The following is an 18,941-nucleotide window of genomic DNA, read 5'->3' on the forward strand; positions in this document are numbered from 1 at the left end:
TTATAAATACCTTACTTTCATAAGATTACATGAGACATAAAATTTCTTATAAATCTAGGAGTACTGTTTTTTTGCCGGTATGATAAGGTTGAAACTCCTCTTTAAACCAGTAGGCTCGGTTTCCTTTAACTTTTGCTGAGGGTTAAATTGGAAGGTGAATTCCTGTTGAATAGATTATTTCCCTATAAAGAGCAGGCTTTGGAAGTACCTCAGTAAATGAGGAATTTTTCATGCTTTCTTCAAGTAAAAAAAAACACATAATACAGTTCATAAAAAACTTTAATGTAAGGCACTGTTGTCCAAAGTTAAATGAGGGATAACAGCCCACATGACGCCAGCCACCTTGTCCTCCTACGTCTCAAACAGGTCATCTGCCCTAGCACAGGCAGCAGGGTACAGACTGTACATGACAGTTCCTCAGTGGTGATGTTATCTCCCAAAACATGGACTAATATTTTTCCTTTAAACAAGAAAATAACTATCTTAGACTAAGAACTGAAGAACTAATGAACAGCTCGAGAGGAAAAAAACAGAACACTACACCAGCTATTATAGTCTCAAAAAAGGTTTCTAAGAGTTTCCATGTTTCTAAGAGGTCCAAGGAATGCATGTATTCTGTTGTCTATTAAGTCCCCATGACAAGAAAGGATAAAGTTAGAAGCATTTCCTTGGTTCAAACTGTGCTTCAGGAGGCGGTAAGGGCTATACGCATAAATGGGTTCAAGGACCAAACTTCTGTTTGCCACTTGATTTGAAAACACTTAACTGATTTCACCTCAAGGGCAGTATGACAAATTCTTAAGAATGTCTTCATTTACTCTCATTAAATACTAAAATATTAGAACCTTAAGAAAACTGGGATTCTTGATTTATCAGTAGCCTGTAAGTTGTGTTTTAAACAAAAACAGGCACCTTGGTTCTACAGTGCTAAAGACCGCATCTACTTTTTTGCAGGAACTTTTTTTGGATAACTGCTAATCCTAATCAGCAAAGACACCAAAATAGACACATTTTTCTAAGTTCTTACCAAAAATCCATTTCAAGGAAAAAGTCATCCAGGAAGGGAAAATTTTGCTTTAAGTAGATAAAGTAGTGTTTATATGCATTAGGCCAAGCAATCCACTCAGGGTTCTAACAGTTTAAAAATTAAGTCACAATACAGCTGAATAATGAATGTGGTGGTTCTGATGAGGTATTATTTTGACATTTTGGTCTCGGAAGGTGTTTCTCCAGTGTCCAAGGTCTTCAACAATCGGAAAAGGCCAGCAGCTTCTCGTATCCTGCTGAATTCAATACAGAATGCCTGCACTTCTATAAACAAGTCCTGCACATTAATTATTTTGTTACGGATCAAGGACTGAAGAAAGACACACACAAGACGCACCAAACGATTCTGAAAAAGAGAAAGCAAATTTAGTGTACCCGTTTTCTTGGCAGGTATTTATAAAATTTACAGAAATCTCTGCTACTTACCTGCATATATTTATCCTTAATTTGTTCACAAGTAGAGATGCAATTTGATATGTAAAGGTGAATAAATTCAGGAGGTAGATCAACAGCTGTAGTGAGTCTGTTTCAGAAAGTTAAAAAGTTAGGGCTGTTAAAAAAACACTGTTACCCATAAAATTCCTCTTTGGTCATTTAGTCAAAATTTCTGATAGATGATCAGTTACCTACTTTTAAACATACTTATGCAAATAAGCCTGAGTCACCCACTTTGTTAGTCAATGGCACTTCATTTTTTAAGTCTATACTTAGCATTACATTACACATGAAAATTACTCATAATTTTGAACACCACATTTCTGTGATCTTGGTTGAATCCTAATTTGTAGTTAATGGTCTTCAAGCTCTAGTAAGTAATGTTAACTAAACCCCAATTACATGTAAGCGCTATGCAAGGTGGTAGGTCCAAGAAGGTATAATTTTTAATAAGTATAATTAAGGGCTAAAATGAGGGGTTTGCAAAAAGCAGTGTAAATGAAAAAACAGGAAAACCCTTAAAAGGTCAAGTGGCCTAAAACTGAAACCTTGAAGTATTTCTTATAACCTAGCAAGTGATGTGAGAAAAAGCTGGGATCTGGGATTAGTGTGGCACATTCAGGAACATGGTGATAGAGATCCGGATGGAATGTGACAGAAGGCATTGGTGGCACATTAGTGTCTCCAAGAGGAAAGCTGGTATTTTCTGAAAGATTCTGTGAAATATTTTAAGGAAAACAAAAAGATGGGAATTCCATGTTCAAATAAAGGTATGCTATGCTAACTATACAGTATGAATTTCCAAAAGGAATTCTAAACTTCTTTGACTACAGAACCTTTCCCCATAAAGCACCAAGGAACCAGTGCTCTGAGAAAAGTGCTGTGGTCACTTGAGATTGGGGGGGAGAGGGGGAGGGCGGGGGGGGGGGGGGGCACAAGGAACAGACCTCATCCTTGAAATTATTCTCTAGAAAGAATACTACTGATAAAAAGATGTGGTTATTCTTGGACTAAATACCAAATAGCTGGTGAAAACAGTGCTACAAGAACATAGTGAAGGGGAAAAAGCTGGCACTGAGAGGGCAGCCGGTCCAAGGAAGGGAGCAGAAGCAGCCCCAGAAGGAAGGGAGTCTGCACTGGAGGGAAAAGCCTGAACAGGATAATGCAGACACACAGTAGTGTGTTTTCAACAAACAGCTGACCAGTTTTGCCAATGACAGAAAATAAAGTTGAAAGCCTCATGCCTGCCTCCTCTCTCTCCCACCCCAGAAAGAACACTCCTGTACACATACTTGTGATTACTTAGTTCTTACTGGCTGATAAGCTTAAAAGAGCAGCCTTCAGTACAATTTCAAGAAGGTTAAAAAAAAAACCAAAAAACTAAAAATTTGTTGCTAGTTTTTGCCTTCTGGCCATTTAATCAGGATCTAGATTCACACTGCCCCCACCCACACCCGATCAAGTATAAAAACTTACCGATTTACAACTTCCATTGAATGCAAAGACATGTCCATGTTGACCAGAACCGAAAAATACTCCGTGATCTGGCTTGACTGCATTAACTTCAGCAGCATTTCTATAGCAACTAGAGGGTTGTTTTCCACTAAGTCTGGAAGTTTGGCTGGAGTGAGGCCAATATGATAAACGAGTTTGGGGTCTTTTTCCAATTCACCCAGGAGCTAAATACAACCAAATTTTTAAAAAGAGAGAGGTTCTTGAGTCAAATATTCTCTTTCCTGCCTACAAAACCAAACTATAAAATTATCTACATTGAACCCACTTGGTAAATTTCTTCCCTCAAACCCATCATAATCTTGTATTTTTAAATTTACATTTAAGCTGTGAAGATATTAAAATGCAGACAACTTCAAGACTAAAAATGCTAGTGATCCCTTTCCAGGGCATTAAACCAGCCTCAGTATGGTCTGTTTGGATAGAATGCTGTGTGGACTGTAACAGCATCCTCCTTAACAGCTTTGTAGGCTTTTCCTATCCTCTGTTATAACCAAAAATTATCTTAGTTGCCAACCAGTTCTCCAGAAAAGCACAGGCCACAAAGAACTGAGAACAGGGGAAAGAGTGCAGCCCAGGCAGAGAACAGACACTCAAGGAGAGAAGCATGACGGGAGGAGATCGCTGCCCTGTCGTGGTGCCTCACGGCAAGACCGTACAGTTCAGGCCCTACTCACGTGACGCAATCTAAATAAATACCTTCAAAAGTAGTTCTGCCAAATAAGTGGTTTTTCTTACAAATTCTCTATGTTCACTCCCCTACCTGCCTGCATATACCACAGTGGACTGTGTTTTAGGATGGCCTAGCAAACAAAGTGAACTACGAACAGCTGTTATTTGACTCTGAAAGTAACATTTTCAGTGGTAAACTGGATTGGAAGTGTCAGTATGTCCTCATGAGTTCCACTGTTTAAGTTTGCAAAGCTGGGTAAAATTCACCAAACAGAAACCACCCACCAGGTATCCTTGCCTTTCCCAGCCCAGGGGAGTCTTACACAAAGAACAGCAGGGGCTATTCTAAATCTCAAATCCACCACTAACCAGCTGTGTGACAGTGGCTAGCTTACCTTCCCTAGGTCTCATTTTCTTCCTCCATAAGATGTTAATCTCACTTACCCTCAGTAGTTACTGTCCAGCAAATGTAACAACATCTGCAAAATGCCAAAAATGTGAGATCCATCCTACCCCTCCTCTCCCATAGTCAAAATGGCCCCAAATAAGTGTTGATACGTGTTGAGTCATCAGTCTTTTTCCAGAGTAAAATGACCAGAGTGGGAGGGGCAGAACAAAGCTCCAGAGATCCAAGACTTCTTGGATCCAAAACATTATTATTGCTGGCTCCTATCGGCAGGATCATTTTATTGGTCATTTATCATGTGAAGGATTAAAATAAAACACCTACAAATAAATACATACCTGTGTTTGTTGAGGAGAAGATAAGGGGCTTTTGAAGGCTTTGGCCATTATTCGCTTGATCTCCACACCAGTGCTATTCTTGACACACATTGATTTGTCCCATTGAATCGCATGGTCAGGCTCTGTTGGATTCAGCCAAGCCAGCTCATCCTCACAAATGTGGAGTGGAGGTGGTGGACGAATAAACTCTGGCCGGAAATGGCCTGTAACGAGAGTGGAAATGTTTGCTTCGATCAGTAAGCTACCATCTATGCACATCTGTATAAAGATAACATGATAAAACTTGCAGACTTCAAAATCCAAAGCAGAGATGATATAGAAAGTCAGGGTTTTATTCAGGATGCCATAAAAATGAAACACTGATATAACATTATTATTCCAGAGCCCAAATCTACTTTTCAGGAGAGATGAAGGCATTACCATGATCTGATGATTTTTAATTCAAGCATGATCACCACTGAGAAGCAAAAGGATACAACTTCACATACTGGTGAGAGTTCTGATGGGAAAAATGAAATGCTACTTGATCTCACTCTTCCTATTCTTAGTGACCGGTATTTTTTTTTTTAAGTAGGCTTCACACCCAGTGCAGAGCCCATCGTGGGGCTTGAACTCACAACCCTGAGATCGAGTCCTGAGCTGAGATCAACAGTCAGACACTTAACTGACTGAGCCACCCAGGTGTCCCATTAATTACTACTATTTTATTCAGTAGTAGTGAATAATTACTATTATTTTATTCAGCACTATTTGTGGTTTTTTTCTTTGCATCTTCTAATGTTGAGGTGGCAAATTATGTGTGGATAAAATGGCAGGGAACAAAAAAGTACAGTTGGCTTGACATTCCCAAATGAATCCAGAGACTTTCATAAACCCATGAATTCACAAATCCCATATTCATTTTCATAGAACAGTAAAACAACAATAGGAAAATGCAGTGACTCTACCTCAATTGTTGTATGAAATAAGACTGAACCCTAAGTTATAAGCCCAAGAAAATAAATGCTGGCTGGGATTTTTGCTGAACAAATTTCATAACTCACTCTGGTTTCCACACAGGGCCTCAGATGGCTTATTCTGACCATGGGTCCTAGCCCCTGCCAAATTTGAGAATGGTTTGTTGAAAAGGTTTTCTGGCTAAGAATCACCAGTTTATCTTCTACTCTCTCTCCACTCACATCCAGCATTTTACATCTAGTAGGACTGGCATCTCAATCTCTTTTCAGACCACTTATAAAAAGAAAAAACTTTTAACACCTCAGAAGAAGCACTACTTATATGATAATGAAAACATTCCCATGAAGTACGTACGTTTAGCCAGACTCTGTATCTGATTTGCTTTTCACATACTTTTCTGATGGCTTACGCAACACACAGTAAGCAAATATTAAATGAAAACCAGTATGTGCCATGGGGCTGTCAGGCACACTTGTGCTCTGCTTAGACTTCAAATATTAAACCCATTTATGTCAAAGATCTAATAATGGCATTAAAGTCATGTAAGTTTTAAACTCATGGTGACACTATAATTTGGAGAACATTTTCTTATCCCTAAGGATAAAGCATGCCTTCATCACTAAAACCACATAGAAGCCTGAATACAAAAGTTAATAAATTACAGAAGACTCGTTTCAGTAAAATCAGAAGTTGTATCTTCAGGAATGCTGATAAAAAAAAAACTTGGCATGTAATTTTATTAAAGAACACAGACCATCACTACTATGTTCTACAAGACACTATAACTGGGAAGTGTCTCACTGAATTCAAGTTTAAGTAGCAACAAAAGTAACACCATGTTTTAGAAAACCAAAAGTCTCAGGATGCTGGTAAAATAAAACCAAGTACAAAAAAGTAATATACCTACTTTCAATAGGTGGCTTTGGTCCACTGACTAAAGCTTCTGTGATTTGAGAGGCAACTGAGCTGTCAAATCCAGAATTAGAAGAATCTGGGTCTGGGTCACTGAGAATACTAGGGAAGCTAGCCTTACTTTGGGTTGGCAATTCAGACTGGCGTTCTGAAAAAGGGTAAAATAAGAGACATTTTTAAATTGAGGGCAACACAAGGAAAGTGAAAAAACTAACTGGGAAAAGCTGTCTGCAACATATGAACAAAGGGCTAGATTCAGAATATAGATACATCCCCCCCTCCCCCACCAATACAAATCAGCCAGGAGCTACAAAACCCACCAATAAGCCAGCAGCAGCTGCAACCACACTCTCAGCCAGTTGTGCTGGGGGGCAGCCACACCCGCCAGAGCATCCCCATCTGCTGCAGACCAGTCACAACAGAAGGGTACATACAGCCCATACAAGGGATATCCATAGCGCCGGACTGGTGATCAGGGGGTATTAAACTAGTGGGCTCCACAGGACATTTTCTATATAAGGCCACTACTTTCAAGTCCAAGAGATGTAAGTGACACACCTAATATATAGAAACACAGAGTCAGACAAAATGAGACAGAAGAATATGTTCTGAACCTCAGAAAAGAACTAAAGGAAACATAAGCAATCCACCTGATGAAGAGTTCAGGTAATGGTCATAGAGATGCTCACACTGGACCGGAGAGAAAAGTGAATAAGCTCAGAACTGAGCTGAAGAATACAATAACTGAAATGAAAACTAGAGAATAAATAGCAGATGCAAAAGAAAGGATCAGCGATCTGCAAGACAGGGTAATGGAACACACCAAGCACAACAGCAAAAAGAAAAAAAAAAGGATAGGTTAAAGGATTTCTATGACAACATCAGGTATTATAATGGGTCCCAGAAGAAGAGAAAAAGGGGCAGAAAACTTATTTGAAGAAATCATTGTTGAAAACCTCCCTAACGTGGGGAAGGAAAGAGCCAGCCAAGTCTAAGATGCTCGGAGAACCCTACACAAGATAAGCCCAAGAAGGTGCATATCAAGACACATAATTAAAATGTCAAAAATTAAAAGATAAAAAAGAATATTAAAAGCAGCAAGAGAAAAGCACATAGTTACAAGGAAAACCTCAAAAGGCTATCAGATGTTCTTTCAGCAGGAACTGCAGGCCAGAAGGGAGTGGCATGATATTCAAAGTGCTGGGAAAAACCCTACAATCAAGAGTACTTAACCCCAGCAATGCTAGAACTCAAAATTGAACGACAGATAGTTTCCCAGACAGACAAAAGTTAAAGTTCATCACCACTAAACTAGCCTTACAACAACTGTTAAAGGGACTTCATAAGTGAAACAGAAAAAGCCATAATTAGAATAAAATTATGAAAAGAAAAAAAAATGCACTGTTAAAAGCAAATGCATACTAAAGGTAGTAGATCACTTATAAAGCTAGTATGAAGGTTAAAAGACAGAAGTAGTAAATCAATTATATCTATAATAATTAGATAAGGGGCACAAAATAAAAAGATGTAAAATATGACAATATATACATGTATGTATACATACATATACATACAATACATCCGTAAAATACAGAGCCAGGGGTGAGGTGGGAGAGTAAAAATATAGTGCCCTTCAGAATGTTCAAACTTAACCAACCATCAATTTACTTTAGACTGGTATATACAAAGAACATTATATATAAAACTCATAGTAACCACCAACCAAAAACCTGTAACATATACATAACAAACAGGAATCCAAACATAACACTAAACAAAGGGATCAAATCACAAGGGAAGAGAGCAAGAGAAGAACAGAGAACTATAAAAACAACCAGAAAACTAACAAAATGGCAAAACATACATATCAATGAATACTTACTTTAAGTGAACTAAATGCACATTTACTTTTAAGTCAAAAGACAGTGACTGAATGGATTAAAAAACAAGACCCATTTATATACTTCCTACAAGAGACATGTCCGATGTCACACATCAGATCCAAAGACACAGACTGAAAGTGAAGGTATAGAAAAAAAAATATTCCATGCAAATGGATGGGGGGGAGGGGGGGGCAGGGAGGAATACTTATACAGGACGAAGTAGACTTTCACAAATTTTTTTTAATGTTTGTTTATTTTTGAGAGACAGAGCACAAATGTGGTGGGGGGCAAAGAGAGAGGGAGACACAAAATCTGAAGCAGGCTCCAAGGCCCTGAGCTGTCAAGCACAGAGCCCATCGCAGGGCTTGGGCTCAAACTCAAGGACCATGAGACTGTGAAGTCGGAGGCTTAACTGACTAAGCCACCGTGGTGCCCCAGGACAAACTAGACTAAAACAAAGACTGTACCAAGAGACAGAGAAGGGCATTATATAATCATAAAAGGGACAACCCAACAAGAAGATACAACAATTGTGCATATTTATGCACCCAACATAGGAGCACCCAAATATATAAAGCAAATACTAACAAACATAAAGGAAGAAATTGACAGTAATACATAATAGTAGGGAACTTTAACACCCTACTCACATCAGTGGACAGATCCTCTAAACAAAAAATCAATAAGGAAATAGTGGCTTTGAATGACACACTGGAACAGAGGGATTTAATGGATATATCTGGAACATTCCATCCTAAAAGAGCAGAATACACATTCAAGTGCACATGGAACGTTCTCCAGAACAGATCATTTATTAGCCCATAAAACAAGTCTCAACAGATTCAGAAGGATCAAGTCATACCATGCATCTTTTCTGAACACAATGCTACAAAGCTAGAAATCAACCACACGAAAAAAACTGGAAAGACAACAAATACATAGAGGTTAAATAACATGCTATTAAACAATGAATGGGCCAACCAGGAAATAAAGAAGCACGTGGAAAAAATGAAAATGAAAACACAAGTTCAAAACTTTTGGGATGTAGCAAAAGCAGCTCCAAAAGGGAAGTTTATAGTAGTACAGGTCCACCTCAAGAAAAATCTCAAACAACCGAACTTTACACCTTTAGGAGCCAGAAAAAGACGAGCAAAACCTAAAAGCAGAAGGAAGGAAATAATAAAGATTACAACAAAAATAAATGATCAAGTGGAATTTATTCCTGGGTTGCAAGGACGGTTGAATATTCACAAATCAACCAGTGTGATACACATTAACAAAATGAAGGATAAAACTGATATGGTTATCTCAATAGACGCAGAAAAAACATTTGACAATATTCAACATCCATTCATGATTAAAAACTCTTACTAAAATGGGTATACAGGGAACAAATCTCAGCATAATAAAGGCCATATATGACAAACCCACAGCTAACACCACACTCACTGGTGAAAAGATGAAAGCTTCCCCATAAGGTCAGGAACAAGACAGGCATTTCCACTCTCACCACTTTTATTCAACACAAGACTGGAAGTCCTATCCACAGCAGTCAGACAAAAAAATAGTCTGGTAAGAAAGAAGTAAAACTTTCACTATTTGCAGACAACATGATACTAACCTATAGAAAAACTGAAAAGACCCACCAAAAAACTGCTGCAACTGATAAACTCACTAAAATCACAGGATACAAAATCAACGTGCAGAAAATCTGTTGCATTCTAATTTTTTTTTTTTTAACATTTATTCATTTCTGAGAGACAGAGCACAAGGTGGGGAGGAGCAGAGAGAGAAGGAGACACAGAATCCGAAGCAGGCGCCAGGCTCCAAGCTGTCAGCACAGAGCCCGACGCAGATGTCAAACTCACGCACCGCAAGATCATGACCTGAGCCGAAGTCGGACGCCCAACCGAGGCACTCAGGTGCCCCTTCATTTCTATACATTAGTAACAAAGTAGTAGAAAGAGAAATCAAGAAAATGATCCCATTTACAACTGCACCAAAAACAGTAAGATAACTAGGAATAAATCTAACCAAAGAGGTAAAGACCTGCACTCTGAAAACTATAAAGCACTAACGAAAGAAAGTGAAGATGACACAAAGAAATGGAAAGACATGCCAGGCTCATGGCTGTGAAGAACAAGTATTATTAAAACGTCCATACTACCCAATCTACAGATTCAATGCAATCCCTATTAAAATGCCAATAGCATTTTTCACAGAACTAGAACAAATAATCCTAAAATTTGTATGGAACTACAAAAGACCCCCAAATAGCCAACGCAATCTTTTGAAAGAAGAACAAGGCTGGAAGTATCATGCTCTTGGATTTCAAACTACCTGCAAAGCTACAGTAATCAAAATAGTATAGTACTGGGACAAAAACAGACACACAGATCAATGAACAGAATAGAATGCCCAGAAATAAGCCCATGCTTATATGGCCAATTAATCTACAAGAAAGGAGGCAAGAATATATGACTGGGGTAAAAGACAGTTTCTTCAATAAATAGTGCTGAGAAAACTGGACAGCTACATGCAAAGAACGAAACTAGACCACTTTCTTACACCATACACAAAAATAAACTCAAAATGGATAAGAGACCTAAATATAAAACTTGAAACCATAAAACTTCTAAAATAAAATATAGGCAATAAACTCTTGGACATTGGCCTTAGCAACTTATTTATAGATACGTCTCTCCAGGCAAGGGGAAAAAAACAAAACAAAACAAAACAAACTGAGGCTACATCAAAATAAGAGCTTTTATACAGCAAAGGAAACCATAAATAAAAAAGCAACCTAATAAATGGGAGAAGCTATCTGCAAATGATGTATCTGATAAAGGGTTGATATCCAAAATAAATAAAGTACTACAACACCAAGGGAAAAAAAAAAAACCCAGATAATCAGACTTTAAAATGGGCAGAGTACCAGAACATTTTTCCAAAGAAGATACACAGGTGACCAACAAACACATGAAAAGATGTTCAACATCACTGATCATCAGAGAAATGCAAATCAAAACCACAGTATGACCTCACACCAGTCAGAATAGCTAGTATCAAAAAGACAAATAGCAAATGTTGGTGAGGATGTGGAGAAAAGGAAACCCTTGTGCACTGTGAGAATGTAAACTGGTGCAGCATGTCTGGAATACAGTATGGAGGTTCCTCACAAACTAAAAACAGAAGTACCATAGGACTCAGTAATTCCACTTCTGGATATTTACCCAGAGAAAACAGAAACACTATTTCAAAAACACATAGGCACGCTTATGTTTATTGCAGCATTGTTTATGATAGCAGGATATGGAAGCAACTTAAGTGTCCATCAAAAGATGAATGGATAAAGATGTGGTATATATATATACACAATGGAGAATTGTGAAAAGGAATATTAAAAAAGAATGAAATCCTGCCATTTGTGACATGGATGGACCTAGAAGTTATTATGCTAAATGAAATAAGTCAGACACACAAAGACAAATACCATATGATTTTGCTTCTGTGTGTAATCTAAAAATATGAAACAAATTAAAAAAAAAAAACAGAAACAGACTCCTAAAGACAGAAAACTGGTGGTTGCCAGAGGGGAGGGAAGGAGGAGGATGGGCAAAATAGGTGAAGGGGATAAAGAGGTACTAACTTCCAGTTTTAAATAAATCATGGAATGAAAAGTACAGCGTAGGTTATACTGTCAATAATGCAATAACTTTGTATGGTAACAGATGGTAACTACCCCTAACATGATGAGCACTGAATAAATGTGCAGAACTGTTAAATCGCCATGTTGTACACCTGAAACTAATGTAATATTGTAGGTCAACTATACTTTAATGTCTTAAAAAAAAAGTCAAATCAGTGTTTTAAAAAAGAAATAATGGGCTGACTTCAACAAGCATTTTATTTCAAAAGGCTTGGATGGTCAATAAACATCTGAAAATATGTTCAATTCCATTGGGGACAGGGGGTGGGGAAATCAGTCAAAACACAAGATCCCCTCCAGATTAGCAAAAATTAACATCTGAAATTATCAGATGTAGACAATGTCACGTAACTTGCACACTGGTAATGGGAATGAAACATGGCACAGCAAAATCTGGAAAATAATCTGCCATTAGCTAGTAAAGTTTTACATGTGCTTATCTTTCCTGCTAGAAGAAACACTTTCATATGTACACTAGGAGAATGTACCAGAATGTTCATGGCAACATTACGCCCATCAATAGTAAAATGGATAAAGAAACCACTACCATTATGTCATCAACATGGATTCATCTTACAACCCACACCCAAAAGAACACTGTATGATTCCACATGCACATCAAGTTTAAGAACATCCAAAGTTAAACTATAGGCATGCACAGTTTGGAGGGCTATAAAGTAAATCATGAATGATTATCCCAAAAGTCAGGTTAGTGATGGGGAAGAAAGGGAGCAGCGAGTAGGAGAAACACATAGGGAGCCACAAGATCCTGAAACGATTCCATTTCTGAACTTAGATAATGGTTGCTCCAAGGTCACTTTATAATTCCTTAAAATGTACCTGCTGGTTTTATGAAATTATGTATTTCAGATTTTGTAATTTTGAAAACACAGAGCTAAATTCCTAATTCCTTAAAGAGCTACCAGTGTTAATAAAAGACCATCGATCCAATGGAAAAATGGCCAGACATGAAAGATGCCTTAGATCTGTAACCACATGTTCAACTCATTCAAGGAAAATGCTAATTAAAATTATCCTGAGATGCCATTTTCTCATCTCAGATTACTAAAGCACAAAAAATTAACATACTCTTGACCAAAATGCAAGGAAAATGTTTAAACTGGCACATTGTGTGGTAAACTAGTAAGTGCAAGTTGTCAGGAATTTTTAATAAAACCTCTAAAATGAATACTGACATTGTTAACAGGGTAAAAGTGTTACTTTTACCTTATAGTTACTTCTGTTTAACTTGTCTGCTTGTTTATTTAAAGTTTAAAAAAAAATGCAAAGGCATCCTCCATAAACACACCTCTGGTCCATGAACCCTACCACAAGACCTATGAATTGAGGGTCTCTGCAAAGACCATCTGTGTGTAGTCAGCTCCAGAGAAGACAGGTGCATCACTTTGTTTTTGTTTTTTGGTACTTGTAAAAATGAATGGATTAGGATATCTTCAATCTGGGTAGGGGACAGCAAGCAGCAAGCTTAGCCACTGTGCCCAATTTTCTCAAGACTAACGTGTTCTTTTCTGGGCTTGATATACTTTAAAACTTTCTCACAAACTAACTCAAGTCATCCTAAGTTGCAAGGGAAATCAGATTCTCACTCTATTAAATACAAAACTAGAACCCTCAGAATATCTATCCCTTCTGAAGGTAAGGTGACTGAAATTGCCTATCACCTCTGTACCCAGCTTTCATATTATCTTTTCAAAACTGTATTTTATTTCTGTGAATAGATTGTATCCAGCACTAGTGACCAATAGGTATTTCTGTGTACGTTCAATCTTAAAAGCCTTAAAAAGATTTCTCTTGGTTTCAGAAAATAACCACTGTTATATTGTTGATACCCAGGAGTTAAAAAGTGAGGTTCAGAGGTTCAGAATACTCCAAGGAAAAAGGAGTTTATTGAACAATGTCACAGATGCATTAAATCTAAGAAGGATGGGAAACTGTCAAAATTAATTAATACTGCAGCTCAATCACAAGATCAAGGGTTCAAAAATTTGCCTATATATTAGAATTTCCCTAATGAATCACTCTCACACTCTCAAGTGGTTAAGACCCATTCGTCCATATTTTTGCTGAGAGCAGTTAAACAAAAGGCGCCTCTTCTTACCTTCCCTACTCAGAGATGCTCTGACCATCCAGATCAAGAAAGTCCCCCTATTTTCTATTACAACATGGTTTTGCCTCAAGAGAATCCATTCATTCGTTTACACATGTAACACAGAAGGTGCCAAAACAATCTTGAAACAGAAGGAAGGACACAGCAGAGGTTTCATATGTCCTGATTTCAAAACTTCCTACAAAGCTACTGTAATCAGAAGTATAGTAGAATCCAGACAGGCAAAGCAATTATTATAGAATAGAGAGCCCAGAAATAAACCCTTCCATATATCGTCAAATGATTCTCAACAAGGGTGCCAAGACAAATTGTTTTGACTATTCAGGGTCCCATGGGATTTCATATGAATTTTATGGTGGGTTTTTCTCTATCTGCAAAACACATTGTTGGGATTTTAAGAGAAATTGCACTGAATCTGTAGATCATTTTGACATCAAGAAAAAATTTTTAAACAGACTAAATTTTATCCAGCATTCTTCTTAAATTGGAAACACAATCAATTCAGGTGAAAACTCAGAGTGAACTTCTGTGCCATGTTAACAAGGATCCAGTACTGAAGCTGTTTTTCACAGAAGTTATTAAGCTTTTAGCACAGTTACAAAGACCTTCATTTTAAGTGGAGAAGCTCATAAAAAAAAAAAAAAAGGCGGCCTAGTGCTACCACACAAGAATACCCAAACCACTGATTCCTCCTTACCAGCCAAGGCTAACTGAAGCCCACTAATGTCCACAGACTGGCCCATATTTCCAACATCCATCAATGCGATCTGTCGAGGTGTTTTTTTGAAGAGTTCCCTTGGGGGTGCCAGCATCAGCTGGGAAAGAAAAAACTTTTCTGGTGGAGTTATAGGAGGTAAAAATCCTGTAAACAGAAATGTATAACAATTTCTCCAATGGTTATTTTTTAAAATTAACTTGACTCTGGTAAAATTAGCATTTGCTACTTGCCATTTCCATTCACTTATTTTTAAAAACAAAATTAAGTTTCAGTGAACCAAATATATACATTTATGAAAATGTAATTAAATATGTCATTTGAAATTCTATTTGTGGCAATATCAATGAAACTTAAGGTTTTTTTACCTGTATTTCCAACATGCAAAGGCTAAAGCTTACCCGTGCAAGCAAAAACAAAAAAGCTACAGTGCTCAGAAATGCTCTTCTTGGAGCGCCTGGGTGGCTCAGTCAGGTTTTGATCTCATGGTTTGTGGGATAGAGCCCCAGCGCAGAACCCTCTTGGGATCCTCTCTCTCCCTCTGCCTGTCCCCTGCTTGTGCTCTAATAAGTTTTTAACATTTATTTATTTTTTGAGAGAGAGACAGAACGTGAGCAGGGAAAGGACACACAGAGAGCGAGGAAGACACAGAATCCCAAGCAGGCTCTAGGTGCCCAGCTGTCAGCACAGAGCCCAACTCAGGGCTCAAACTAACGAACCGTGAGCTCATGACCTGAGTCAAAGTTAGACACAACCAAATGAGCCACCCAGGTGCCCCTCAAAATAAATAAGGTTAAAAAAAAAAGTTTTCTCTTCTGCTGCTGCAACTGTACAGGTTGAAGAGACAAGGAAACATCACTAGGGCAAATACACTTCTCACACCTGCTTCGAAAAACAGTGAAGCTACAAAATTCCCACCGTGCCAAATGCTGTCCCCTTTTGTTCCATATCCAGTGGTTCACCAAGCCTCATCCATTCCCCAGGGGCACTGTCCCCAGACTCTGCTCCCTCCTCTCTGACCCCTCCTCTCCTCTCCTGCCTGAACTACAGGTCAGCCTTCCTAATTTCCCCAGCTCCCAGTTTTGACTCCTGCCCACCCATCACCCAGTTCACACTCCCACTTACCACCTAGTCATATTTTTATGTACACATATGCTCACAATACTTAACCTGTTTACACAGGATTAAACCCAAACTTCTGCACCATTTTAAGTCCCTTCATAATCTAATCCTGACCCACTTGCCAAATATCATCTCTCCCCTCCAACCCACATATCCTACATTCCAGTTGCACAAAATCTTCCAGGTTTTAGGAGTTCTGATTTCAAAACATCCAATATATCCAGCTCTTTAAGAGTACCTGACAGGGCCACACCCTTCCCTCACACCCCACCCCCACACACACCCCTTACTCCACCTCTAATCACCATCCAGCAAAAACATCACTCCCTCTGAGGACGTCTCCAGCCACACAGGTAGTTGTTCCTCTCTGCTACCAAGCATTTTATATGTGACATCTAATACAACTCTTACTACACTGGTTATGACTCCATTTATGTCTCCCCAACCAGACTGCAAGCTTGAGTGAAGAGAAGTCATCTTACTTACCTAGCTCTGAATCTGAATCATCTGAAAAACTTTACAAAAATATATCTATTAGACGTTCACCCTAGACATACAATATAAGTCTTGGTGTTGATATAGCTTCCATTGTCCATTTAAGCACCATCCCTGCTTTAATGAAAGTAATGCAGTCTATGGTCTACATCTAGGTTTACACTCACTACATCTGAGAATGACGTAAGTGATCCTTCCTATGCCTAACCTGGCCTTCAGAATTCAAAGGGCTCTCTGAATAAATCCCACAATGTCCCCATTCTCTGCTAAGGGACTCTTAGGATGGTAGGTTTTGACAACCCATAATATGTTCCATTGCTTTCTGGGCATTCTGGAACTCCCTGAAAGCCTAGTTCAGAACTAGTACCCTTAAAAGGGCATCTTATCCAACACAAAGTTTGTCCCTCTTACATAAGAGCACCGCAGGAAACCAACTAGAGGATGTTTTAGATCCAAAGGGGGTGCCACACATGAACACCAAGTGGCCTGCAACGTAGAAACCCTCCTGTGCCATGAAAAACTTCATGGTATTACTTCAAAATCCACTGCCTTCACTTTTAACTCCCTGTATAGTGGCCTCTACCCACACCGTGTTTTGCTCATTTTCTCACAGGTTGAGTACTTTAAGATCAAACTGTTTCCCACCTCTAATTACCTGCTTCCCCCAGTACACTGGTCTCTGTCTTAGTCTTCCGAGTACCCTTATCACTAATCACCATCCCCTCTGTGCCCTTCTGCTTTCCTGGCCGAGTCTTCTCCCAAAGTCACGTCTCAAAAGGTATCTCTTTGAGTTAAAAAGAAAAGGCAGCCTTGAATGTAACCCACAGATCTGATCTCACCAATGCTGCACCAATATACATTTTACGTAACGTCCAGTAGTCAGGCGTTTCCTAACTTAGGCCGTAAATTTGAGACTACCTTTTATCTTCTGCTCCCATCACATTATCCTAGGACACGCAACAAACCAACGAAGGTGGCGCAAAGTCCTTAAACGCCGTTTAATGTCTATTTCCGCCCAACAACTTCGAGTTCTGAACGAATTCTATTTACTTGACTGAGACTTAAACCAGGAGCGGGCTGTCATTAGTTACAACGTCACACATCTCAAACGGGCTTAACAAGAATGAAGCGCGACTGAGTTGCTAAAACTCTCAAGCCCCACTCAGCTGCATGGTTTCATGGCCTGTACAGTTGAGAGGAATAATCTGCGGTGCCCTGAATCTGTAATTAAGCTATCGATTCTCCATATTTGGGGGGGGGGGGGGGGGATAGACAATTTCAAAAGGAGACAATGTCACTTGCGGATGAACTCGCACAAGGATAGGTGGAAAGTTCCCAATCTAACCACAGCGCACATCTGGCTTCGGAAGGGACGGGCTGCCCCGGCGTACCTGAGAGGGGCGGCCTATCGGGCTCCTGGCCGCCGCGAGCGGGCGGCGCGGGGTTGAGCAGGTGGGCGAAGCTGGCGGCGAAAGGGTTGGCGGCGAGAGGCTCGGTGCGATACATCTCCCAGAGCAGGTAGAGCGCGGTGAGGCGTTGTGCCGCGCTGGGCAGTAGGTCCGGCTGCTGTAGCAGCATGACCAGCACCGAGCCCAAGCGGAAGTGGTCGGCCTTGCTGAAGTAGTGGTGGAAGGCAGTGGACAGGCCCTCGAAGGTGCTGCCGCCTCCCGCCTCCTCCGAGATGATACTCAGCAGGCTCGAGAGCTCCTTCGGGGTCAGGCTCATCCTGCCCGCGGGCCCCCCCGGGCCTCCACTGCCCGGCCCGGGGCCGCCTGCTCCGCCTCTGCCGCCGCCGCCGCCGCCGGAGCCTCCCGGGCCGCTCCTGGACGCCGACCCCGCCGCTTCCCGGGCACCCCTCTGCTCCGCGGCAGTGAGAAGTCGGCCAGACGCCGCGCTCACCCCGCCGCCGGGCATCAACCTCGACCGCCTGCCCTGCTTCCCGGCCGGAGCGGCCCTGGCGCCGGCTCGCCCCGTCCCCACGGCCGTAAAGCGCGCTGTTACACGACAGCGTCGCAAACAAAACACGTCGGAGAAGCCAGACAGCGGCAGAGCGGTGGGGCAGCGCCGAGCGAAAGCAAGGCCGGCTGGAGCGAGGCCAGGGAGAGGATCCGGAGACGCTGGGTGGGAAGGGTGAAGAGGCCGGAAGCGGGGGCGGGGCCTGCGGGAGGGGCGGGCCAGCGGGGTTCTGGCCTCTAGCGGCTGTGGGACCACCCGGCGCTAGGGGCGAGATCTGCACTTCCGCGATCCCAAGCGGACCTCCTAGGAGCTCCCGGGGCGGTGCGTAGCAGCCAACGGTTCCGACGACCGTGGGCCACGTTATCGTGTGGAAAAATGCGTCTTAGATTCAAAATGGTTTTCTTAATATAACATACGTGATTGTTCATGATTTTAAACTGTTTAAGTGCAAGTAACTGAACAAGGACATTTCTCATAACCAAAGTTAATTTCGTCTCACATTTTTTTTGCATAAATGGAATCTTACTGCACTTGAGTTTTTGTACATGGTTATTTTAACAGGATATTGAGAAAATTTTTCCAGTTAATACTCATTTACAAAATTGTTATGCGACTTTTTGCTTTCTCTGCCCTAAGGCTCTGATTCTGGCCTTG

General features: G+C 40.4%; 1 protein-coding gene across 2 annotated transcripts; it reads right to left on the reverse strand.

Moving 5' to 3' along the window:
- Positions 1-261: 261 nt before the first annotated feature.
- Positions 262-18,405, reverse strand: CNOT11 (CCR4-NOT transcription complex subunit 11). Of its 2 annotated transcripts, XM_042931965.1 has the most exons (7): positions 17,723-18,401; positions 14,697-14,861; positions 6,275-6,427; positions 4,411-4,613; positions 2,959-3,161; positions 1,474-1,570; positions 262-1,393 (listed from the first exon to the last, which is right to left on the reverse strand). In XM_042931965.1, exons 1-7 carry the CDS (start codon positions 18,243-18,245, stop codon positions 1,196-1,198), a joined length of 1,542 nt encoding a protein of 513 aa, XP_042787899.1. In that variant the 5' UTR covers positions 18,246-18,401; the 3' UTR covers positions 262-1,195. The 2 variants fall into 2 exon arrangements, with proteins under 2 accessions (XP_042787899.1, XP_042787900.1); XM_042931966.1 differs by lacking the exon at positions 6,275-6,427 and having other exon boundaries at positions 17,723-18,405.
- Between the last annotated feature and the right edge of the window lie 536 nt (positions 18,406-18,941).

The sequence above is a fragment of the Panthera leo genome, chromosome A3 (genome assembly GCF_018350215.1).
Source record: "Panthera leo isolate Ple1 chromosome A3, P.leo_Ple1_pat1.1, whole genome shotgun sequence".
In the NCBI taxonomy this organism is placed as follows: Eukaryota; Metazoa; Chordata; class Mammalia; order Carnivora; family Felidae; genus Panthera; species Panthera leo.

What these genes read in the sequence shown, in the direction of transcription:
- CNOT11 (XM_042931965.1), bottom strand. Translation starts at nt 18,245, where the DNA reads ATGCCCGGCGGCGGGGTGAGCGCGGCGTCTGGCCGACTTCTCACTGCC. An exon ending in GCTTCAGTTAGCCTTGGCTG is followed by an intron (nt 6,428 to 14,696) that starts GTAAGGAGGAAT and finishes ACCCTTTTTCAG; the next exon opens with AACGCCAGTCTGAATTGCCA. An exon ending in TCAATGGAAGTTGTAAATCG is followed by an intron (nt 1,571 to 2,958) that starts GTAAGTTTTTAT and finishes TTTCTGAAACAG; the next exon opens with ACTCACTACAGCTGTTGATC.